General features: G+C 51.6%; 3 protein-coding genes across 3 annotated transcripts in view; 2 read left to right on the top strand and 1 right to left on the bottom strand.

The window, feature by feature from the left end:
* Positions 1-45: 45 nt before the first annotated feature.
* Positions 46-22,141, top strand: DNAJC30 (DnaJ heat shock protein family (Hsp40) member C30). The gene is made up of 3 exons (XM_060078442.1): positions 46-1,210; positions 3,961-4,119; positions 22,063-22,141. Exon 1 carries the CDS (start codon positions 46-48, stop codon positions 724-726), a length of 681 nt encoding a protein of 226 aa, XP_059934425.1. The 3' UTR covers positions 727-1,210; positions 3,961-4,119; positions 22,063-22,141.
* The window catches only part of MLXIPL (MLX interacting protein like), a gene marked incomplete at its 5' end in the record, with an annotated part of 50,263 nt that continues 31,855 nt past the window's right edge, over positions 4,094-22,501 (top strand). Inside the window, one exon of the mRNA XM_060079200.1 lies at positions 4,094-4,119. Within this exon, the coding sequence (XP_059935183.1) occupies positions 4,094-4,119 (26 nt within the window). The remainder of the gene's footprint in view (positions 4,120-22,501) is intronic.
* Positions 8,490-11,829, bottom strand: VPS37D (VPS37D subunit of ESCRT-I). Its single transcript, XM_060078430.1, has 4 exons — positions 11,661-11,829; positions 10,172-10,343; positions 9,637-9,719; positions 8,490-9,024 (listed from the first exon to the last, which is right to left on the bottom strand). The coding sequence occupies exons 1-4, from the start codon at positions 11,796-11,798 to the stop codon at positions 8,662-8,664; spliced, it is 756 nt and encodes a 251-aa protein (XP_059934413.1). The 5' UTR covers positions 11,799-11,829; the 3' UTR covers positions 8,490-8,661.

Here is a 22,501-nt window from a genome sequence, read left to right as displayed (position 1 = left end):
CCCATTGGCCAGTTCATCTTGCACCGCCCGCCTGACTCATTCAAGATGGCTGCCCAGCGCGATGTGAGGTGGTCGCGGCTATTACTGTGGAGGTTGTGGCAGGCCCGGGGGGTTCCACAAAACTTGGGATCGGGCCTGGGCCTAAAAGCGAGAACTTACTCCCGGAGCGACGGCCCGTACTCGCGCACGGCGCTCTATGAGCTGCTCGGCGTCCCCTCCACGGCCACGCAGGCGCAGATCAAGGCGGCTTACTACCGGCAGAGCTTTCTCTACCACCCGGACCGCAACGCCGGGAGCGCCGAGGCTGCCGAGCGCTTCACGCGCATCTCCCAGGCCTACGTGGTGCTGGGCAGTACCACCCTGCGTCGCAAGTATGACCGCGGCCTGCTCAGCGACGAGGACCTGCGCGGCCCCGGGGTCCGGCCCTCCAAGACGCCCGCCGCCGAGCCCGACTCGCCCCGCACCCAGCCGCCTGCCTCTCGGACCCAGGGCCGCGGTCAGGCCTCGTCGGGAGCCAACCGCACCATGTTCGACTTTGACGCCTTCTACCAGGCGCACTACGGCGAGCAGCTGGAGCGCGAGCGGCGCCTGAGGGCCCGGCGGGAGGCCCTTCGCAAGCAGCAGGAGGACCGGGCCAAGAAGGGCTTACGCTGGGACGAGACCCGAGACACGGCTTTATTCTTGGTTCTGCTCACAGTTTTCATCATCATGGGCTTTCGTTTTTAATCGGAGAGCGGAGGGAAGGGGAGCAGCCGCGCCACCGCCCCCCCCACCCCCAAGAAAACGGCCTTTCCTGTCTTCTTGAACCCGTTGCCTCCATTGTCTACTGTTGTCTACCTCTACTGGGGTCCGAAGGAACTGCTCTCCCCTTTCCCTTCCCCACCCGGCCAGCTTAGCCATTGACCTGCATATCCCTACCCCTCTGGTCCAGAAAAGGAGGCTTTTTGATGCCCAAGAAAAAGGCTCCCAATGAGGAGTCCCGAAAGCCCGAGTGTGAGGGGTTTCCTGGAGGCCCTGGGGTTCCTGCTTCCAGATGTCAATTTCTGGAACACTTGCTGTGGCTTTCCTGTAAAGCTCCGAGCAAGACTCGTCTGCTGCTGTGGGGCTCCTCTGTAACCTTGAAACGTGCAATGTGACCAATTGCGACTGCCAAAAGAAAAATTCTGGGGTTATAAGAAACTTGTCTTTCTGTGAGTTCCCCAAGCCACAGGTGAGACCCAGTGTAGGGTAAAGATGTGATCTGTGGGAACCTGGCCATTCTTTGGTGGTCAGACCCCACTCCGCCTTCTGTTGGTGGTGAGTGGGAGTGGGAAAGAAAGCAAGGTCGTGAGCGTAAGGAATGAGCCTTCCTGTGCCCATGCTTATCTTATGTATGACCTCGGAGAGGTTACTCTGTGGACGTGATGGCAGAGGAGCAAATCGTTTGCTCTCTTTCGTTCTGTCACACTTGATTATCCATGTTCTAATAGGCTCAGTGATTAAAGTATGATGCCAGGGACTTCCCTGGCGGTCCAGTGGCTAAAACTCCGTGCTTCCACTGCAGGGGGCGCAGGTTCAATCCCTGGTTGGAGAACCAAGATCCCACATGCTGCAGCAGCAGGGGGGAAATATATATATATAGTGCCAGTAGAGTCAGATTTGTCCTTGGGACACTGTGCCTGGCACCTGGGCATCCCTTGACCAGCCAGCCCCATTGCTAACTGTGCAGCTCCTCCCTTCCCAAAAATAGAGCAACAAACTGGGAGTTTTGAGTCACCTGAGTGTGGCCCAGCCTCCTGTTTCGCTGGCAGTGCTTATCGCAGGCCCTACAAGCCAAGTCCTTGAAACATGGCTACTTGAAGCTGTGGGAATTGGGGGAGTTTGAGTAGACCGGACTGTTGAGTAACAGGAGGCACAGGATGGAAGCGCACTTCCTTATTCAGAGCTGGCTGAGGGTTTTTTGGTTGTTGTTCGTTTCCTCTTTTCCTAATTGGTGCAGTGGGTTGTCACTTGGCTAGAGCTGTGGTAATCCAGTTCTCTTAACCGTGAATCACTGCACGTGGGGTGTGGCTTAGCTGTGAGATGGTAGGTACTCAGGTATGTACTGTGGAGCGTAAAGCTGTGGGGTAGGAAAACCTTTGCAGGAGATCTACAAAGGTAAGGGCCTAAGTAGGTTCTGAACAAAGCCAGAGGTGCTTTGCTATATTAACACCAATTCCTGCACTCAATCTTTTGTGGCGGTCCTTGGATACATTGGGAGAAACCCGTAGCTAGTGCAGCTTGGTCTCTTGGGAACCATTCTGTTTTCTCTAGCCTTGGAGGTTGGAGGCAAACTCTTAGTGGCTTTGCAGTGACCATATGATTCAGTAGTAAAGATTTAAGCCTACTCTGGTTCAGACATGCTGGGCTCATGGAGCCTTGGTTTGGGGGCAAGGGCATATGTACTTTAAAAAAGAACATTTAATGTTATTATGTTTCATATCTGGAAAACAAGAGGGAAAGTCTTTTCAAACTGCAGGAAGTGAAGCTTAGTAAAAGGTACAGAGGCTGGTGATTCTCAACCAAGGAGTTGGGGCATAACAGTGTCCTTGGGGCAAGATTCTATCAACGTTTCGATCAAATGGGGTTGGGGTTCTTTTGGGTCTTGTTTGTAAAAGCACTAGTGGTCTGTGATAATCTGGGATCTTTCTCATGGGCTCTTTGACATAGATCTCTCAAATTTGTTTTCTCTCAGTGAAGATCACAGTAAAGAACATTCCCTCGGGCCCCAGAACATGGAGATAGACCCAGAAGGTTTGGAGTGGTGGGGTCCAGACTCTGTGAAACTTCTGGAATACTCCATGCAACTCCAAACAGGGTAGTCAATAAAATTTATTAATCATCCAACTCTAAGCCTCTCCTTAGGCCTAGAACTAGGCCCACTCTATTCTATAGTGCCATCCTGCCTGCCTCTGGTTTTTGTTTTTGTTTTTTGCGGTACGTGGGTCTCTCATTGTTGTGGCCTCTCCCGTTGCGGAGCACAGGCTCCGGACGCGCAGGCTCAGCAGCCATGGGTCACGGGCCCAGCCGCTCCGCGGCATGTGGGATCTTCCCGGACCGGGGCACGAACCTGTGTCCCCTGCATCGGCAGGCGGACTCTCAACCTCTGCGCCACCAGGGAAGCCCTGCTTCTGGTTTTTTTAGGCCAGAGCTAAACTCTGAGAGACCCCACTCCCTACTGTCCCTGAAACTCAATCTGGGCTCTTCATGGGAGGGGAGATGTGTGGGAGGCTTTTTGAAGGACCCTCCCCAGCTGGCTCCTGTTACATCATTTCTCCCTTTCTGGCCCCCCTGCAGTTGTCCTTTCTCAGCTTCTTACCTGCCCTGGGAAGGAGAGGCTAAACCAGGCCATGGACATTAGCCCCTGCCTTCTAGGGGCTGCTCCCCAGTTCCTGATAGAGGAGGAAGGCTGAGACATGGTCAGCTTCAGTCCCTTTTCTCCCTTTGGTCACAGACTGAAACAAAACTATAAGTTTGGACCTAGGAAGAGAGACTTTGGACAAGAGGGGCCCAGCTTGCTCCATGCTGTGCTCATTGGGTAAGGGGTGAAGAAGAGTACCAGGCTGAGTGAGCAGCACACACAGATCCTAAATGGGGAGACACGGACAAGAGGATAGGAATCAAAGGTGTACATGTCTAGGCAATTGTGATATTGTCTTTGGGCTTGATCAGGACTTCGTTTTATTCCTCCTGAGCCTAACTGTTTTCCCCTCCATTGTCCTTTGTTTATTGCTGGGTGAAAAGATCCTTTACACATTCCAGTGCTGAAGGAGTAAGATTTCTTGCTTCCTTCTGCGGTTCTGGCATTTCATTCGCTGAGTGCACCTTGCCCTCTGTAATGGTCCCAGCATGAGCCAAGGTGAATAAGAATAGCCTACCTTAGGCCAGTGAGTTGTCCGTTGGTCATTACTGACCATGTATATATATCTCCATCCCTTATAGCCACAGCCTGAAGCTGAGACACCAAGGGTGGAGCCCAAGTGAGTGGCCACCACACCTGCTTATGGAAAATGGCGAGGAGTAGGGGTCTTGTCTCGGGCCTTTGGGCTTCCAGGAATGTCACCAGATCCCATGAAGGGAGGCTGAGAGAAGGGACAGCTGGTAAGTAGCGGTGTTACTTCACTCTCTGGAGTTAAGTGCTCTCTCCTGGCCTTTGCCCTCTCAGTTCCTCAGCCCTGTGATGAGGTCACACACTGTCTCCTGCCTCTGAGCAGGACTGTAGAAGGCGCACCTTGCCTGCCCTCAGCGGCTTGGCTCTCAGGCCAGGCTTGGAGCCCTGGGGGCCATCAGGTTTGTGCAAAGCAGCTGGGGTCCCTCTGTTAGTGTTTTAGGGTGATAGCAAGACCTGAGTCTGGACCTCATGAACTTGCATATGCTGGGGATTGCTAGGTGCTCTCATCCCCCAGAAGCAGAGAGCTCACCTTCACCATCTGTTGTAAGGTCATAGCGTCACTATGGATCTAGCCATCTTGCCACTGTCTGTTAAGGCTATACAAACCTGGGGCCCCGTCGCTAGTCTTGAGGTGGGTTGGCCCTCCCATCCTGCCTCTGCCCTGTCAGTGTTCACATCCTCGGTCCTGGGAGGGGACTGCTGCTAGACAAAAGAAGGCCTGTTTCTGGAGGACGAAGAACTGACCGAGATTTGTGGTTCACAGGCCACAGCTGACCTGCACACAGCATTTGGCTGCGGCTAGCACAGTGTCTTAACTTTAGGCAATATTCAAAACTTGGAAGACTTTGCATAAAAATCTAGATTTCTGACTTCTCTCAAAAGAATGAGAAAATGTGCCGCCATTGAGCTTCCTCCCATACTTTCATGACCGCCTGGGAGAAGCTGTAAGGTCTGCCTTTCAGATAGGACCTTGCTCCCTGGGCTGCTGCACTCTCACCAGCAGAGGGGATGTGTCAGAGGTCGTGATGCACACACTTGCACCATTTTGCTCTTAGTAGAGAAATCTCTCTCTCTGTATCCCATGTCTATTAAGAGGAAAACAGAAAAAAGCGGGGGGGTCATGCATTTCCAGGAAAATGGGGGAGGGTGTACTTTGTGGAAACAGCTGCTTTGCACTGTGACCTGGCCCCTACAGGCATTTGAATTTGCAGATCCCTAGGTTACCTCCTATGTTATTAAAAGAGCTCACACTTTATGCAGGGAGGCAGAGTATAAGTCTTATTTTCATTGTGGGACAAGAAGAATCTTTTGAGAGGTCTACAGCAGTGGCAAGGTCCCAAACAAAGCCAGAGGTCCCTTGGTACAATAACACCGATTCCTGCACTCAATCTTTTGTGTAAAATCCTTGTATAAATTGGGATAAACCCTCAGCTAGTCCAGCTTGGTCTCTTGGAAACGATTAGATTCTCTCTAGCCTGGGAGGTCAGGGGCAAGTTCTTAGCGATGGCTTTGCAGTGACCACATGATTCAGTGGTAAAGGTTGAGCTCAGTAAGCCTTGATGAGGGGGCACACAAAAGTACATTGAATGTTACTATGTTTCAAATTTGGAAAACAAGGTGGGAGGCTTAGGAAAATATGCAGAAGCTAGTGATTTCCAAACAGGGAGGTACACAGACTTTCTTGAGGGGGAGGAACACCTTGTTTTTATCAAAAAGGAGTGAGAGTTTTGTTATTTGGGCAATTTTTTTTTTTTTTTTTTTTGGCTTTGTTGGGTCTTCGTTGCTGTGCGTGGGCTTTCTCTAGTTGCGGCGAGTGGGGGCTACTCTTCATTGCGGTGCACAGGCTTCTCAGTGCAGTGGCTTCTCTTGTTGCAGAGCACAGGCTCTAGGCACGGGGGCTTCAGTAGTTGTGGTTCGCAGGCTCTAGAGCGCAGCCTCAGCAGTTGTAGCACACGGGCTTAGTTGCTCCACCGCATGTGGGATCTTCCTGGACCAGGGCTCGAACCTGTGTCCCCTGCATTGGCAGGTGGATTCTTAGCCACTGAGCCACGAGAGAAGCCCTTTGGGCAATTTTTGGTTTTGGTTTGTAAAAGCACTGGTGGCCTGCAATAGGTAGGACCTTTCTCATGGGCCCCTTGAGGGTCTACCTCAAGTTTATTCTCTCTCACAGAGGATTATAGCCAGGAGCATTCCCTGGGACCCCAGACCTGGAAATAGAAAGTTCCAGAAGTGATCTGGCAGGAGAGCCCAGACTGCCTGGAACTTTCCAGAATATTCCATGTACCTTCAAGCAGAGGGGTTAATCAAGTTTATTAACCATCCAACTCTAAGCCTTTCCCATGGCCCAGAACTAGGCCCATTCCACTCTGGTGGTATCTATACCCACCTGCCTCAGGTCTTTGGTGTTTTTCACGCTGGAGCTGAATACAGAGGGGCCTCACTCCCTGCGTGCTCTAAAACTGAGTCTGAGCTCTTGAGGAAGGTGAGGGGTGTGGAAGGCCTTTTGAAGGACCCCATCTGGTTCTCATGGTAATACTTTTCTCCCTTCCCAGTCCCTCCCTTGCCTGGGTCATTCCTTCCTCTTCTTCTTACCTGCCCTGGGGAGGGGAGGCTGAACCAGACTGTGGACATTAGCCTCTGCCTTGTAGAGGCCGCTCCCCAATTCACAATAGTGGAGGGAGGCTCAGGCATGACCACCATTAGCCCTTCTTCCTTTTGGTTACAAACAAAAAACTCCCTAGAAGCATGGACCAGAAGTGGGAGGCCAGGCCGAGAGGGGCCCGGCTTGCCCCAGGCTGTGTGGAGAATGTGGGAGGTCTTCTGGGGCTGTTCAGTCTTCTGTCATCTCAGGCAGGCACCTGGTGTCCTCCCCAGCGTCCCTTGTCTCCAGCACATCAAGCGCTAGCAGTGTGGAGCAGGAGAGCCACGGCCACTGTGGGATGAAGCTTCTCAAGTGGGCACTGTCAGTGCTTTGCCCCTGCTGGGGGTGAATCCGACTGCACTTGAGGGGCTTCCAAGAGCTCGGGTGGGCCAGTCCCTCTAACTATTGCCTGTATTTCTTAAGAGCTCATCAAGCAGTCACTCAGGTGCTGCTCACTCATCTTTAGGGATGGGGGCCAGCCTACCAGAGCCGTAGCACCCGTGGATCAAGGGCCTCATACTGAGCCAAAATCTGGCTCCCAGTGGTTTCCACCCCTTGGTCTTGACTCTAACGTCTCGCTCTACGTGAAGCAGTCCTTTAGAGACTCAAAGGCTAGCCATCACGTACTTGTATGTAACACAGATCCCTCAACTGTTCCGTAGGGGACTTAGCCCCAATCCTCTTTCTCATTATACTCCAAAGGTGCTGTTTTGGGGTTCCCTTAGAGTTTAAAACTTCAGTAAAAAGTAAAGCCAAACCAGCAGTTGCCTCATTCTAGATGGTTATAGCCCCACTAACATGGACCAAGATCACATTCGCTTCTACAGCACTCTGACTGTCCCCTCTTACTTGCAGGACCTTCTGTGACTTCCTGCCAAACTTCCTCTCATTACTTGACCTAAGCTGATCCAAGACATATTCCTACTCTCCCATCTTCTTGTCCCACAGTCATCAGCCAAGCTGGCCACCTAATGTTTACCCGAGCTGAAGACAGGTAGCTTCAGCCCTATAGAACCCTCTCCATCACTCAGTGGGGGTGGTCATTTGGCAGGCCAGAGAAGGAGCAGGTACCATCCTGATTGGGCTTACAGGCCACCCAGGAAAAGAAGGTGCATACAGGTGAGGCAGTTGGAGAACTGTGATGGAGCAGTGTGCTTCTGGCCAGAAGTGCTGGGAAGTTTAAGAGTTAGGGAAGACTCCCATGGGTTGGTAATCAGAGAAGGCTTCATGGAAGAGGCAGAAGCAGTGCTGGACCTGAAGGACAGCCGGGCTTTGGATGGGCAGAGAGGAGAGGAGGGCATCTCGAGAGTAGGAAGCACAGGAGCTGAGATGTGGAGGCTGCAACAGCAGAGTGGCTGGATGAGGGAGCAGAGAGGAGTCAGGCAGCATCGTCATCCTCATCATCACATTTATTGACGGCCCCTGGGAGGCGGGGCTGGGGACAGAACATACAAAGACAAGGACCTGCCCTCAAAAAGTTTCCATTCTAAGGAGACGGGGACAGAAAAATACAGAATGGTCTTTCCGGGGGAGGGCCCACTCTCACCTGGTGCAGGTCAGAAGCCCCTGGCCTACCTTGCCCCAGGGTCTGGAGCATGAGCCGGGCAGGTAATAGCCCCATGGCCCTGCCCCACAGCTGGGGCCTGACCACCTGGCTCCTAGGTGGTGGACCCCAGAACTGGGGGAAAGGTAGGCTCAGGACATGATGGAAAACACTCCTGTCAGCCTTGGCATTGTGCGAGCCTAGTGGAGTGGCAGGGGGCGATAGGCCCCCTAGGCAGGGCCCTTGAAGGAAGTGGGCATCTTCCCAGGCCCCCATGAGTAAAGTTCTTTCACTGGGGCTGGCCCATCACCCGGGAGGCCCCAGCCGGGGAGAAAAAAAGGCGGAGTTTCCTCAGCGGCAGAGGCATAATACCCCGCCCACCCCACTCCCGGCCCTCTCTGGGCATCTTCCAGGTGACCCTCCTCCCCAGTTCAGCCTCCGGGGCCAGGGCCTGTCTAGGGCCAGGGGGAGGGGCCTGCCCCTCCCCCCACCCCGGCGGTGGGGGAGGAGGAGGAGCCACGCATCAAGTTTGTCTGGGCCCCCCAGTGGGGAGCCATACCCTGGATCCTACCGGTGGGGGGGCTCTGGCTGCGAGGGCCGAGGGCTCAGCAGAGGGGCTGGGCCTAGAGGGCACCCGGGGGAGCCCTTCAGCGGGGGCACTGGGCGGGAGTCCAAGGGGGGCAGGCTCCGGGGCACTGCTGGTGGCCCCCGGGCGGCCCCAGTGGGCAGGACAGCGGCAGCAGGGAAGGATTTGGGGGGATCCGCAGCAGCAGTGGGGGCTGGCTGGCCAGACCGCTCCCGGCGCCTCAGCAGCTCCTGCAGCTTCTCCGCCTGGGTCCGCCTCAGGTGGGCCAGGGCACGGCCTCGTTGGAAGGCGGGCAGGAAAGCCTCCAGGCTCTGCTCCCCCAGCAGCAGCTGCTCCATCTGCTCCTGGGACAGGAGGGAAAGGACAGTTTGGGAGGAACATGACCAAAGACTGAGGGCTGGTCCTCTCTCCTCCCACCCTGAATCCCTCCCGATGGCGACCACCCACAGCTCGGGCATGGGGCACCTGAGTTCCAGCCTGGGCCTGCCACTTGCTGAGTGACTGAGGATGAACGTCCTCTACTCTCAAGCCTTGATTTCCTTACTATCACCAGACCTGCTGGGCCAGGGATGAGGCGGGATCAGAGATGGAGACACACTTGAAGTAGACAGATGTCTCTCATCAGGGCCAGGGCCCTCCTCCTCCACCTCTTCAACTCACTGAGCACTGTGCTCCCAACCCAGCACTGAGACATCTGTCCCAGCTCCTCTGTAGACCCAGCCTAAGCTGCCCTGAGATGTTCACAGGAAGTTGGGGGAAAAGTTACAGGTGGGGACGGTGGGCCTTGTGTCCAGTGAGGACAGCAATGCAGCGGGCACTCCTGGGAGCCAGGCACTCAGGGCAGGCTTCCTGGAAGGGGGGCTCTCAAGCCTGCAATGTAAGAATTGAGGGGAGGGGGATGATGATAGGATGGGACACCCCTCCCGGTCCCCAGGCCCAGCTGCCCCTTCTCTCACCTCAGCCTCCTGCTCAGCTTCTTCCAGCTCAGCCTGCAGCCAGCCCAGCGCACAGTGGGGGCTCCAGCGGTGCATGCTCTCCTCTGAGGGCCACAGAGGGACAGAGTGAATTAGCCCCTGCCCTCAGGGCCTGTCACCCAGGGCCCAGACCTGACTCTCACTGACCCTGTGTGTGATTCTATGCTTCCCCTCCCCTCTCTGGAGCCTCAGTTTCCTCATCTGCACAACATGCCTGTCGGATCCATTTATGCTCCTCCCCCCCAGTCTTAGTCCGAAAGAGGGAGCAGGGCCTTTGTCTCCTAGAGCACCCCAGGCCCTTGGGTTTTGGGCCCCATTTTGGCCTCTGGAACCCAGCTCTACCCATCGACTGCTCACTTTCCCAACTCGGTAATTTTCCAGCAGTAGCACCCCTCAAACTTGCCTGGGGAATAGGTCTGCCCAAGTCCCAACCTTCAGAGCCTGGCACTTCCCAAGGCCACCCAGCCAGATGGCCAGCTGCCCCCCACCCCAGGCAGTTCTCCCAGCTGTCCCTCACCCAGTCGCTGCAGCTTGTCTGCACAGCTCTCGGCCACCTCCCGAAGCTCCTGGTACTTGATGGCCAGGGCAGCGCGGCCCATCTCCAGGCGGGGCCGCAGTGCCAGGTTCTCCTTGGCTAGAGCGTAGTTGGAGGCCAGGCATGCCTCGCGCTCCAGCTGCAGGCCCTGGAACTGCCGGCAGGGAAGAGCCCAGAGGCCCATTCAGGGAGTGTCTGCCCATGGCCACCTACTGCCACCCTGGGCGACAGTGCCCACGGGCCAAGCCGAAAGCACCCCAATCTCAGGATGGCGAGCCAACAGGTGGAGGGACGATAAGAGCCCAGACCCCGCTTTGCCTCAGTTTCCTCTTCCACAAAGTGAGCTAAAAACATCTACCTTATAGGGTTGTTGTGAGACTTAAGTGAGGAAAACTACGAAGACCTCTACAAATGTTAGTTAATTTTTAATTTTCAATTAATATGTCTGCTCAGGTCCCCGAGGAGTCCCCCTCCCTCCTCTGTCCCATTTTCCATGCATGGGCAGCTTCCCTCTCATTCCAGGCCTTTGTCTGTTTCCTCCTCAGGTGTTTGTGCCGAAAACACTCCCACCCCCTGCTCTTACTCTCCAGTGATGTCTTCACCCTGTCCCTGCAAAGCACCCCCTCAAACCCCCCTCTCTTCCCTCGCACCCCCTCCTCTGCCCTCCAGTGGAATCCCCACACCCCAAGGAATACACACCCCCTTTTCCTCCCTGATCCCCTAGCACCTGCTCCCAGCTTTCCTTCTCTTGCAGAAAGCAGACCCCTTTCTTTCCTGGCCCTGGAGAACGCTATTTCCTTGTTACTAGGCGGGCCGAGCCTCCACTCCCTGCCCCTGGAGAACGCACTACCCTCCATCTGTCCCCTATAGGATGCACACGCCCCTCCTGCCTGCCTCCCTCCAATGTACACTTTCCCTTTCTGCCCCCCCGAAGACAACCAGCCCGGGCCTATCTCCTGTGAAATATACAACTTTCTCTTATGGTGGCCTATGGAATACACGCCTCAGCTTTCAGTACCCCTCCCCACCGGAAGACATAAAGCCCCCTCTTACACTCCCAGACCACGGACGCCCTCCCAACGGCCCCCCCAGGTGTCACACAGGCCCCTAGTTCTCCCCATGGAAGGCGCCTCCCCTTTCTGGCCCTACAGAACGTGGGTGTGCGAACCAGGGCCCCCACAAACAGCCGCCCTGCGCCCCCCGGAACACACCTCCCTGGAGCAGCCGCTGTAGGACACGCCTCGCGGCCATCCCGGGGGGTGCACGGGCGCCTCCCTTGGTCTCCGGCGCCCCACCCGCCCCAGGCCAGCTCAGGGCGCCCCCTCCCCCGGGGGCGGCTCCGCCGGGCCCACTCGTACGTGCCAGGCTCCGGAGGCCCCTCGGCCCGGCCGGCGCGGCCCTTCGGTCGGTTGGCAGGTCCGGCAGGCCGCGGCCCGTCCCCCGCGCCCCCCGCCCGCGCCCCCCGCGCTACCTTCCTGCTGAGCCGCACGATCCGGTCCAGCTTGGGCTCATCCTGAAGCAGGTCCCGGAGCTGCCCGGTGCTGAGGATCCCAAAGCGCCCAGGGCTGCCGGGCTCCGGCCCCGCCCGCGCCGCCCGGGCCCGGTACATGCCGCCCGCCCGCGCCCCCAGCTCGGCTGCTGGCTCGGCCCGCTCGGCCCGCTCCGCCCCGGCTCCGCTCCGCTCCGGCTCCGGGATCCGGCTGGGGCTCTGGCTCCGGCAGCGCGCGCCGCTCCGCCGCTAGAGGGCGCCCCGCCCGCTCTTAAAGGGGCCGCGGCGTGGAGGCTGGGGGTGGGGTGGGGAGGGGGCAAGCCGCGCCTCTTTCCACCCCGGCCGAGCCGCGCCTTGCCGCGCCTCCCGCATCCGCAGATCGCCTGGCAACCCATCCTCTTCACGCCGTCCGGATATCTAAGGCGCCTCTCCTTTCCTCTCCTCCCGGCCATCATTCACCACGCCCCCAGGCGCGGACTCTCCCACCCCAGGCCTTTACAGTTTGCAAGGCTATTTCACATTTACCCCGTGAATTCGCACAATTTTCTGAATTTGGCCGGGTGCCAGGAGCTCCTGCCCGCTGCTAACTTGGACAAGTCATTCACTTCCCCCAGCCTCAGTTTTCCTTTCCATAAAATAGGATGATAACACAATGTGAGGATTAGAGGTAGTGAATGTTGTATCCCTTACCTGTAGTTAAATGAATACCTAATACGAGTTATTGTTATTTTAAAGATGAAGGAACAGATTCTCAGAGATGATGTCACCTCCCCAAAGTCACATTACAAGTAAACGACAGACAATCTCAGTTCTTCCTGTATGTGCAGTGTCCACGGAGCACACGATGCCTCCATGCTGGGCACTGGGCTGGGCCCTGTCGGGACATTGTCTCTACCCTCTAAGAGCTCATGGATTAAGTCAGAGTCACATTCTCACTCAGCTTACTTTAGTACAAGACAGAATGGTGGGTGTCATGGCTTGATGTCTTCCTTTATGAGTCCCATGTGATGCCTGAAGATGTCATGTACCTTATCTTCACAACTAGGCTTGGCCAGTGCCATTGTCAGGAAACAGACACTCAGAGATTGTCACCTGTCTAAAATCAAACAGTAGCGAGTGAGCTTTTTCCACTTCACCACACTACTAAAAAAGCACCAAGGGCCTCCCTGGTGGCGCAGTGATTGAGAGTCCGCCTGCCGATGCAGGGGACGCGGGTTCGTGCCCCGATCCCGGAGGATCCCACATGCCGCTGAGCGGCTGGGCCCGCGAGCCATGGCCGCGGAGCCTGTGTGTCCGGAGCCTGTGCTCCGCAACGGGAGAGGCCACAGCAGTGAGAGGCCCGCGTACAGCAAAAAAAAAAAAAAAAAAAAAAAAGCACCAAGGTGGCACCAGGGCACAGAAAGGCTCACCAGCAGAAGTGACATTTGAGCTGGGTTTTGAGGGATGAATAGGAGTTCTGAAGTTGAAGGAGAAAATAGTGAAACCAAAGAGAAGTCCATAAGCCAAGGCATAGAAACTGAAAGTGCCCAACAAGGACTTTCTCAATCCAGCAAGAGCACAGGGGGCGTGGTGGAGATGTCTGAGAAAGAGACAAAACTGATGGAGTGGGGCAAGACAGACTTGCTGATAGACTGTGAAGGCAACACTTCTTCCACATTTTTATGGCAACTGAAATTTGGTTTTCCTTTTCAAGACTCAGCTGGAACATCACCACCTCCAGGAAGCCCTCTCTACCTCCCCAGGCTGCATTGTGTGCCCCACAGTCCCTGATGTCCCTCCACCACGGTCCTGGGTATTATCAAGAGCTCTTCCACACTTCCCAGTTTCCTGGCTATGATCTCCCTGGTTCTGATCTGCATCCTCCAGACCCACTGTTTCCACTAAGCTTCCAGGGGTCTCCTAGACACTCCCCCTGTCCGGCCCTCCTTTGGCTGGGCAAGAGGCAGTCTTCACTCTAAGAGGCCCTGGTGAGATCTGATGGGAGCTCCTGCCTTGGCTTGTCCCCTCTTCATCACCAATCCCCCTTTGTTCAGCCCAGTGGGCCCCCTGTGGAATCCCACAACAACGGCCCTGTGAACCTTCCCTACACTCCTCAGACCTCCTACACCCAGTCCTACCCCCTCAGTAGGTGACTCCACTGCCCATCACATGGGAGAGCTTCTGCCACTTCCTGCCCCACCTCTTTGGATCTTCTCTGCACCTGCCCCAGTGCCCTTTCTTCTCTCCTTCCTCCAGGAGGAGGAGCCTCCCCTCATTCCAAAGCCAGCCCAGGTACCCTTGCTGTGGGTCTCACCTTCACCTGCCCCTCCAGGATGCCTCCCCCACTGTGGTAGTTATGTCTCTTTCTTTGTCTCTTTCACCTTTAATTTCTGCCTTTAGACTGATACCTTCCTTTCACCACCCCCACCCAATATTTTGAAAGTACCCTGTTATGAACTGAGTACTTCCCCCAAAAACTGATATGTCAAAGCCCTAACCCCAATGTAATGATATTTGGACATGGGGCCTTTGGGAGGTAATCAGGTTTAGATGAGGTCATGAGGATGGGGCCTGATGATGGGATGGGATTAGTGCCCTTATAAGAAGAGGAAAAGAGACCAAAGTTCTCTCTCTCTCCACCAGTGTGAGGTCACAGCTAGAAGGCCACTGTCTGCAAACCAGGAAGAGAGCTCTCACCAGAAGCCAGATCTGCTGGCACCTTGATCTTGGGCTTTCCAGCCTCCAGAATTATGAGAAATAGGTATCTTTTGTTTCAGCCACCCAGTGTGTGGTATTTTGTTATGGCAGTCCAAGCCTACCAACATACCATCTAGACTCTGTACTCCCTGCATCCATTTCCTCATACCCGCCCCCCCCCCTTATTCCTTGACTCAGTCTGACTTCACCCCCACCACCACCACCACTCCAAGCGCACTGCACTAGCCAAGGTCATGGACTGCTTCTTACTGCCAGGGCCCTTCTTTTTCACATTCAACGCCATTGACCATCATCTCTTTCTTGACCGCATAGCAGTCAGAGTCCAGACATTTCACAGGTGTCAAGTTGGCAAAAATTAAAAAGTCAGATAATATCAAGTGTTGGTGAGGATGGGAAGTGACAGGAATGCTTTTGTACTGCTAGTGGGAGAGAGAATCAATTCACTTTGGAGGGCAGTTTGACAAACTCGTAATTCAAAGGTGTTCGTATCACACTACCCAGCTGTTCCCCTCTGCAGTAGACAGAATAATAGACCCCAAAGGTGTCCACATCCTAATCCCTGGAACCTGTGAACATGTTACCTTCCATGGTGAAAGGAACTTTGCAGATGTGATTAAATCAAGGATCTCGAGATGGAGAGATTATCCTGGATCATCCAGGTGGGGCCAGTGTAATCACAAGGGTCCTTATAAGGGGGAGGCAGGAGGGTCAGAATCAGAGAAGGAGGTGTGACAGTAAAATCGGAGGGTCAGAGTGAGAGAGAAATTTGAAGACACTACGTTGCTGGCTTTGAAGATGGAGGAAGAAGCCACGAGCAGGCAGCCTCTAGAAACCAGAAAAGACAAGGAAATTGATTCTCCTTTGCAGACTCCAGAGAGAGTGCGCCCCTGCCAATACCTTAATTTCAGCCTAGTGAAACCCATTTCAGACTCCTGACATCCAGAAATGTAATGTGTTGTTTTAAGGCACTAATTTGGTAATTTGTTACAGCAGCGATCGGAAACTAACACAAACTCCTAGGAATTTTTGCTGTCTTGGACTAGGAGACAAGAACAGGAATGTTTGCAGTGGCTCTACTTGTAATGATGAAAAACTGGAAACAACCCAAATGTCCAATATAGTGGAACACTTCATACTACACAGCAACAGAAATGGGCAAATTACAGCTACACATGTCAAGTTGGCTGAATCTCACAAACAATACAGTGAAAAAAAGACAGCCTCAGAAGACTACATTCAGTATAATACTGTTTATGTAAAGTTTAGAAACATGCAGAACCGAACTTTATATTATTGCTTGGAGGTACGTACAAAGTAAAAGTACAGGAACAATAAATACCAAATTCAGCAGTGTGGCTGTCTAGCAGAACAGGGATGGAATCAGGGAGGAGACAGAGGGGACTTCAATGGCATTAAGAGATAGTTCAGTTCTTAGGCTGAGTGAGAGTACACAGGTGTGCACTGTATTATTCGTTATATTAATACTTTGGGGTAAGCCTGAAAACTTCTATATAAAATTAATAATTGTTAGGGTCAATTTTTAGACTTAGCTTTGAAGTCAGACAGACCCGGGTCCCATTCTGACCTCTGCCACTTCCTATGTGACCAAGAGCAAAGTCCTTAATTCCCTGAATCTCAATTATATCATCTGTAAAACGGGTAGTTGAAGGATTAGGTGACTTGATATGTGTCTACCACAATGCCTGGCACTTAGTCGGTTCTCCGAAAACAGCAACTGCAATGGGTTCCTCTTTCTAGAAATGATCCATTGGATTTAATTTATGGGGTACCTACTGTCTTCCAGGGGCTGACTGGAGAAAGAGAACACTTCATCTTCATGGTTCTGCTCCCTGATTCAGTCTTTTTCTAAAAAAAAAAAAAAAAAAAATTATTTATTTATTTTTGGCTGCATTGGGTCTTTGTTGCTGCGCGCGGGTTTTCTCTAGTTGAGGAGAGCGGGGGCTACTCTTCCTTGCGGTGCGCGGGCTTCTCATTGCAGTGGCTTCTCTTGTTGCAGAGCGTGGGCTCTAGGCTTGTGGGCTTCAGTAGTTGTGTCGCGAGGGCTCAGTCGTTGTGGCTCGCGGGCTCTAGAGCGCAGTCTCAGTAGTTGTGGCGCACGGGCTTAGTTGCTCCACGGCATGTGGGATCTTCCAAGATCAGAGCTTGAACCCGTGTCCCCTGCATTGGCAGGCGGATTCTTAACCACTGTGCCACCATGGAAGCCCAATTCAGTTTTTAAATTCATTACTCTCCAAGGATTCAATCACCACCCCCTCAAAAAAAAAAGTAGCTTTATTGAGATACATGCCATACAATTCAACTATTTAAATTGTACTATTCAATGGTTTTTGGTATATTCACAGAACTGTGGATCCATTGGCACAATTTTAGAACATTTTCATCGCCCTCAAAAAGCAGCTCTGTGCACATTAGCAGTGACTCCCCATTTCCCCCAGATCCCACCCCGACCACCAGCCCCAGGCAACTAAGCTACTTTATGTCTCTATAGATTTGCCTGTTCTGGACATTTCATACTAATGGAATCCTATAATATGTGGTCTTTTGTGACTGGCTTCTTTCATTTAATATAATTTTTAAAATAAATTTATTTGTTTGTTTATTTTTGGCTGCGTTGGATCTTCGTTGCTGTGCATGGGCTTTCTCTAGTTGCAGCGAGCGGGGGCTACTCTTCATTGCAGTGCATGGGCTTCTCACTGCAGTGGCTTCTCTTGTTGTGGAACACAGGCTCTAGGTGCGCGGGCTTCAGCAGTTGTAGCATGCAGGCTCAGTAGTTGTGGCACGTGGGCTCAGTAGTTGTGGCTCACAGGCTCTAGAGCGCAGGCTCAGTAGTTGTGGTGCACGGGCTTAGTTGCTCCGTGGCATGTGGGATCTTCCTGGACCAGGGCTCGAACCAGTGTCCCCTGCATTGGCAGGCGGATTCTTAACCACTGCGCCACCAGGGGAGTCCTAATATAATGTTTTAAAGATTCATTCATGTTGTAGAATTTATTAGTAATGATTCCTTTTGATTTTTTTTGTGGTACATATGTGACATAAAATTTCCCATTTTAATCATTTTAAAGTATACAGTTCTGTGACATTAAGTCCATTCCCCTTGTTCTGCAGCCATCACCACGATCCATCTCCAGAACTTTTTTATTTTCCCAAACTGAAGCTCTATGTCCATTAAATACTCCCTCACTATTCCCCCCTCACCCCAGCCCCTGACACCGACCATTCTACTTTCTGTTTCTATGAATTTGACTACTCTAGGTGCCTCATATAAGTGGAATCATACAGTATTTGTCCTTTTGCAACTGGTTTATTTCACTTAGCATAATGTCTTCACGGTTCTTCCATGTTGTATAGCATGTCAATATTTCCTTCCTTTTTAAGGCCTAATTATATTCCATTGTATATCTATTGATTCCTTTTTATACCAAATAATATTCCATTTTATGTATATACCACAATTTGTTTATCCATTCATCAGTTGGCGAACATTGGGGTTGTTTGATCTTTTTGGCTATTATGAATAATGCTGTTATAAACATTGGCATACAAGTTTTTATGTGACATGTTTTTTCCTCTTGCTTATATACCAATGAGTGGGTATATGATAATTCCATGTTTAATCTTTCTGAGGAAAGGCCAGACTGTTTTCCAAAGCAGTTGTGCCATCTTACACTTGCACTAGCAATGTATGAAGTTCCAATTTCTTCACCAACACTTGATATTGTCTATCTTTTTTTCTTATAACTCTCCTAGTGGGTGTGAAGTGTTATCTCATGATTTCAATTTTGCATATCTCTGGTGACTAATGATGTTCACCATCTTTTCATGTGCTATTGGTCATTTTTATATCTACTTTGGGGAAAAGCCTATTCAGACACTTTCCTCATTTTTCAGTTGGTTATTGGTCTCTTTATTTTTTTAAATTAATTAATTAATTTAATTTATTTTTGGCTGTGTTGGGTCTTCTTGCTGCACACGGGCTTTCTCTAGTTGTGGCGAGTTGGGGTACTCTTCATTGCGGTGCGTGGCCTTCTCATTGTGGTGGCTTCTTTTGTTGCGGAGCATGGGCTCTAGGTGCACGGGCTTCAGTAGTTGTGGCACATGGGCTCAGTAGTTGTGGCTCACGGGCTCTAGAGCAGAGGCTCAGTAGTTGTGGCACACGGGCTTAGTTGCTCCGTGGCATGTGGGATCTTCCCGGACCAGGGCTCGACCCTGTGTCCCTTGTATTGGCAGGCAGATTCTTAATCACTGCACCACCAGGAAAGTCCCATGTCTCTTTATTTTTGAGTTGTAAGAGTTCTTTATATATTCTGGAAACTAGTCCTTTATCAGATATATGGTTTATAATTTTCTCCCATTCTGTAGGTCGTCTTTTCACTTTCTTGATGGTGTCCTTTTCTTTTTTTTTTTTTTTTTTTTTGCTGTACGTGGGCCTCTCACTGCTGTGGCCTCTCCCGCCGCGGAGCACAGGCTCCGGACGCGCAGGCCCAGTGGCCACGGCCCACGGGCCCAGCTGCTCCGCGGCACATGGGATCCTCCCAGACCGGGGCAGGAACCCACGTCCCCAGCATCGGCAGGCAGACTCTCAACCACTGCGCCACCAGGGAAGCCCCGATGGCGCCCTTTGATGCACAAAAGTTTTTATGAAAAGTCTGATGAAGTACAATTTATCTATTTTTTTCTTTTGTTGCTTGTACTTTGGCATCATATCTAAGAAACCATTTTCTAATTCAAGATCATAAAGATTTATTATACCTTTATGTTTTCTTCTAAGGGTTTTATAGTTTTAGCTCTTCCATTTTGGTCATTGATCCATTTTGAGTTAGTCTTTGTATATGGTGTGAGGTAGGGATCTGACTTCATACTTTTGCTTGTGGATATCCAGTTATCCCAGCGCGCACGCACACACACACACACACACACACACACACACACACACATCCCTTTTAAAATCTGGACCTCAGGACTTCCCTGGTGGTGCAGTGGTTAAGAATCTGCCTGCCAATGCAGGGGACACAGGTTCAAGCCCTGGTCTGGGAAGATCCCACATGCTGTGGAGCAACTAAGCCCATGCGCCACAAATACTGAGCCTGCGCTCTGGAGCCCGCGAGCCGGAACTACTGAGCCCACGCACTGCAACTACTGAAGCCCGCGCACCTACAGCCCATGCTCCGTGACGAGAGAGGCCACTGCAATGAGAAGCCTGCACACCACAATGAAAAGTAGCCCCTGCTCACCATAACTAGAGAAAGCCCACGTGCAGCAATGAAGACCCAATGCAGCCAAAAATATAAATAAATTAATTAATTTTTTAAAAAGTTCCTTTATGTTCTTTTGTAATCACTCCCTCCAGTCTCTCCCACACCCCTCAACTCCATCCCCAGATAACCTTGATCTGCTTCCTGTCACTGCAGGTTAGACTGCATTTTTGAGAATTTTACATAAATGGAATCATACAGTGTATACTATTTTTCTTATTTGGCTTCTTTCACTCAGAATAATTCTTTTGTTATTCATCCAGACTGTTGCATTTATCAGTTTGTTCCTTTTTATCTCAGTATAATATTTCATTGTATGGATATACCACAATTTGTTTATCCATTCGCCTGTTGCTGGACCTTTTGATTGTTTCCAGTTTAAGGCTTTTTTTTTTTTTCAGTTTAAGGCTTTTACAAACAAAGCTGCTATTAACATTGTATATGTCTTAGTATGGACATAGCCTTTCATTTTTCTTGACTAAATACCTAGGAATGAAATGACTGGGTCAGGTGGTAGGTGTCTGTTTAACATTTTAAGAACCGCCAAACAGTTTTCCAAACTGTTTTAACATACCCACCAGCAGTATCTGAGTTCCAGTTACTCCATATTCTTACCAACACTTTATATGCTTACTCTTTTTCTTTTTAGCCATTCTAACGGGTGTGGAATTCCTTTGTTTTGATAAAAATAGTTTTGGTATATAGACACAGGAGTCTAAACAACAGATCATTTGTAGCTGTTTTGAACCTCATAAAAAGTGAAGGCTCTGACTTCAGCTGTCTTATCTTTCTGCTGAAGGGGACACTCTCCTACCATATTATGAACATGTTCCCACAAGCACGGGGCTAGGTACACGGGAGGTGTCAATCCAGGCTGAAGAAATAAGCAGCCTGATACCCCCAGCAGCCTCAGAGCTCCACCATCTTCCTTGTGAGAGGCTCAGACATTACCTGCCATCCTGAGGACAGCAGCCTCCTGGACGTCACCCCACAGCAACCCTTCGATGAACTATCTCCCACCTCTGCCCACAGTCAGTTTCCCCCATGCCCCCTTATTTGATTTAGACAGTCAGCATCCTACCAGGCACTTAGGCTCAAATCAGGAAAGCCTTTCTCACCCCTAAACCTTTGACCTGTCGACAAATCCTCTTCACCCAATTCTGCCGACATTTACAAGTGTGTTATTTTGTTAACAAAGGTCCTGTTCTGGGGCTGGATCTAGAGTTGAATGAGACCCAAGACCTTTGGCAAAGTGACAGTCAGTCCCCTCAGCTGGGCAAGTCCTCCCTCCACCTCCCCAAGGCAGTTGTGCAGTCCTGGCCCAGCTGAGGCAGACATGCCACTCCTGGGCTGAGTGCCCCCTCCCCTCTTTTATGGCTCATGGGGTCTGCATTTCTTTGTCTAATGTCTGTGTTCCTCTATGATTTTCTTCCTTTTTCCTTTTCCCCCATCTCATACTTGCCTATAGACCCCCTTCCAGTCAAGCCAGACTCTTGACTATTCCCCAATCTCACACTGCATCTCTACACCTCTCCTGCCTTTGCCCAAGACGTCCCTCTACCTAGAATGCCCTTTATGGGAATTCCCTAGTGGTCCAGTGGTTAGGACTCCATGCTTTCACTGCTGAGGGCCCGGGTTCAATCCCTGGTCGGGGAACTAAGATCATGCAAGCTGCGTGATGTGGCCAAAAATAAAAATAAAAAGAATGCCCTCCCTCCCAATGCCTTGTCCTAAAACTACTGAAGAACTGACCCATCCTTTTGGCCTAGCACACACCTCCTCCTCCACAGGCAGAATCAGTCCTACCTTCCCAGCACACTCTGTCCCAGCCCTGATCCCAGCCTGACCTGTACCAGAGTCATTAAAGACTCACACATCCCCACTCCTTGCTAGACTCGAGGTCCCCTGTGAGACAGAGTTTGTGTCATTTTTCCAATCCCAGCCCCCAGCACAGGCTCTGTTACATGGCCGGTGCAGGGCCAGGACACCTGGACTCAAATTTCACTCTATGAACCTCAGACAAATTACTCAGTATCTCTGTGCCTCTGTTTCCTCATCTGTAAAATAAGGAAAAACACCCACCCCATTTGGTTGTTGAAGGGATTCAATGAATAAACCCACATAAAGGGCTTAGGAAGTGTAGGCAGGACCCTGGCAAGTGGTCAGTGCTTGACAAATCTTAGCTAGAAATGGTAGTAATTTGTTGCTGAAATGAGACCCTGTCCTCACTCTATAGAATCTTCATATAAAGGGGAAGATATCTTCTACTTATCTTCAGGAGACTTCCTTAAATGAGGAGACCCCCAACCCTCCCCAGTTTCCATTAAGGGAGGGGGAGCCATCCACCAGAGTCATTTAACTCACCTCCCTTCTTTCTCAGCGTCAAAGTAACCATGAACGTCCTCCTCCTTCAGGAAACCTTCCAGGATTGGACTGCCTCAAGGAACTTCTGCTTCCCTCTGTCTTTCTCTGATGTGAAGGCCATCCTCTCCACCCTGCTTCCCATCTTCACCTTGCTCTCCTCTTATTCTGCAAGGGATGTAACATCCTCCAGACCACTTCCAGGTCAACCTGAGGTTTTTCTATAAGTGTAGCTGGAGCTAAGAGGGACCCTGGAGAGAGAAGATCCTGTCGGAACTTCCCTGCCTCCCCTGTTTTACATATGGGTAGGCTAAATCTAGGATGATCAGTTAAATCTGAATTTCAGATAAACAGTATGAATAATCTTTTAGTATAAGTATACCCCAAATATTGCATGAGACATACTTAGACTTAGTGGTGGGGTTCAGGGAGAGGGCAGAGGCATAGGAGGAGACAGGCACCCAGGGGAGAGAAAGGAGGTCAGAAAGAGGT

Source organism: Mesoplodon densirostris, chromosome 16 (assembly GCF_025265405.1).
Source record: "Mesoplodon densirostris isolate mMesDen1 chromosome 16, mMesDen1 primary haplotype, whole genome shotgun sequence".
NCBI lineage: Eukaryota > Metazoa > Chordata > Mammalia > Artiodactyla > Ziphiidae > Mesoplodon > Mesoplodon densirostris.
This window is presented reverse-complemented; position numbering and strand designations above follow the sequence as displayed.

What these genes read in the sequence shown, in the direction of transcription:
- DNAJC30 (XM_060078442.1), top strand. Translation starts at nt 46, where the DNA reads ATGGCTGCCCAGCGCGATGTGAGGTGGTCGCGGCTATTACTGTGGAGG.
- VPS37D (XM_060078430.1), bottom strand. Translation starts at nt 11,798, where the DNA reads ATGTACCGGGCCCGGGCGGCGCGGGCGGGGCCGGAGCCCGGCAGCCCT. An exon ending in AGACAAGCTGCAGCGACTGG is followed by an intron (nt 9,720 to 10,171) that starts GTGAGGGACAGC and finishes TGTGGCCCTCAG; the next exon opens with AGGAGAGCATGCACCGCTGG. An exon ending in AAGCTGAGCAGGAGGCTGAG is followed by an intron (nt 9,025 to 9,636) that starts GTGAGAGAAGGG and finishes CTCCTGTCCCAG; the next exon opens with GAGCAGATGGAGCAGCTGCT.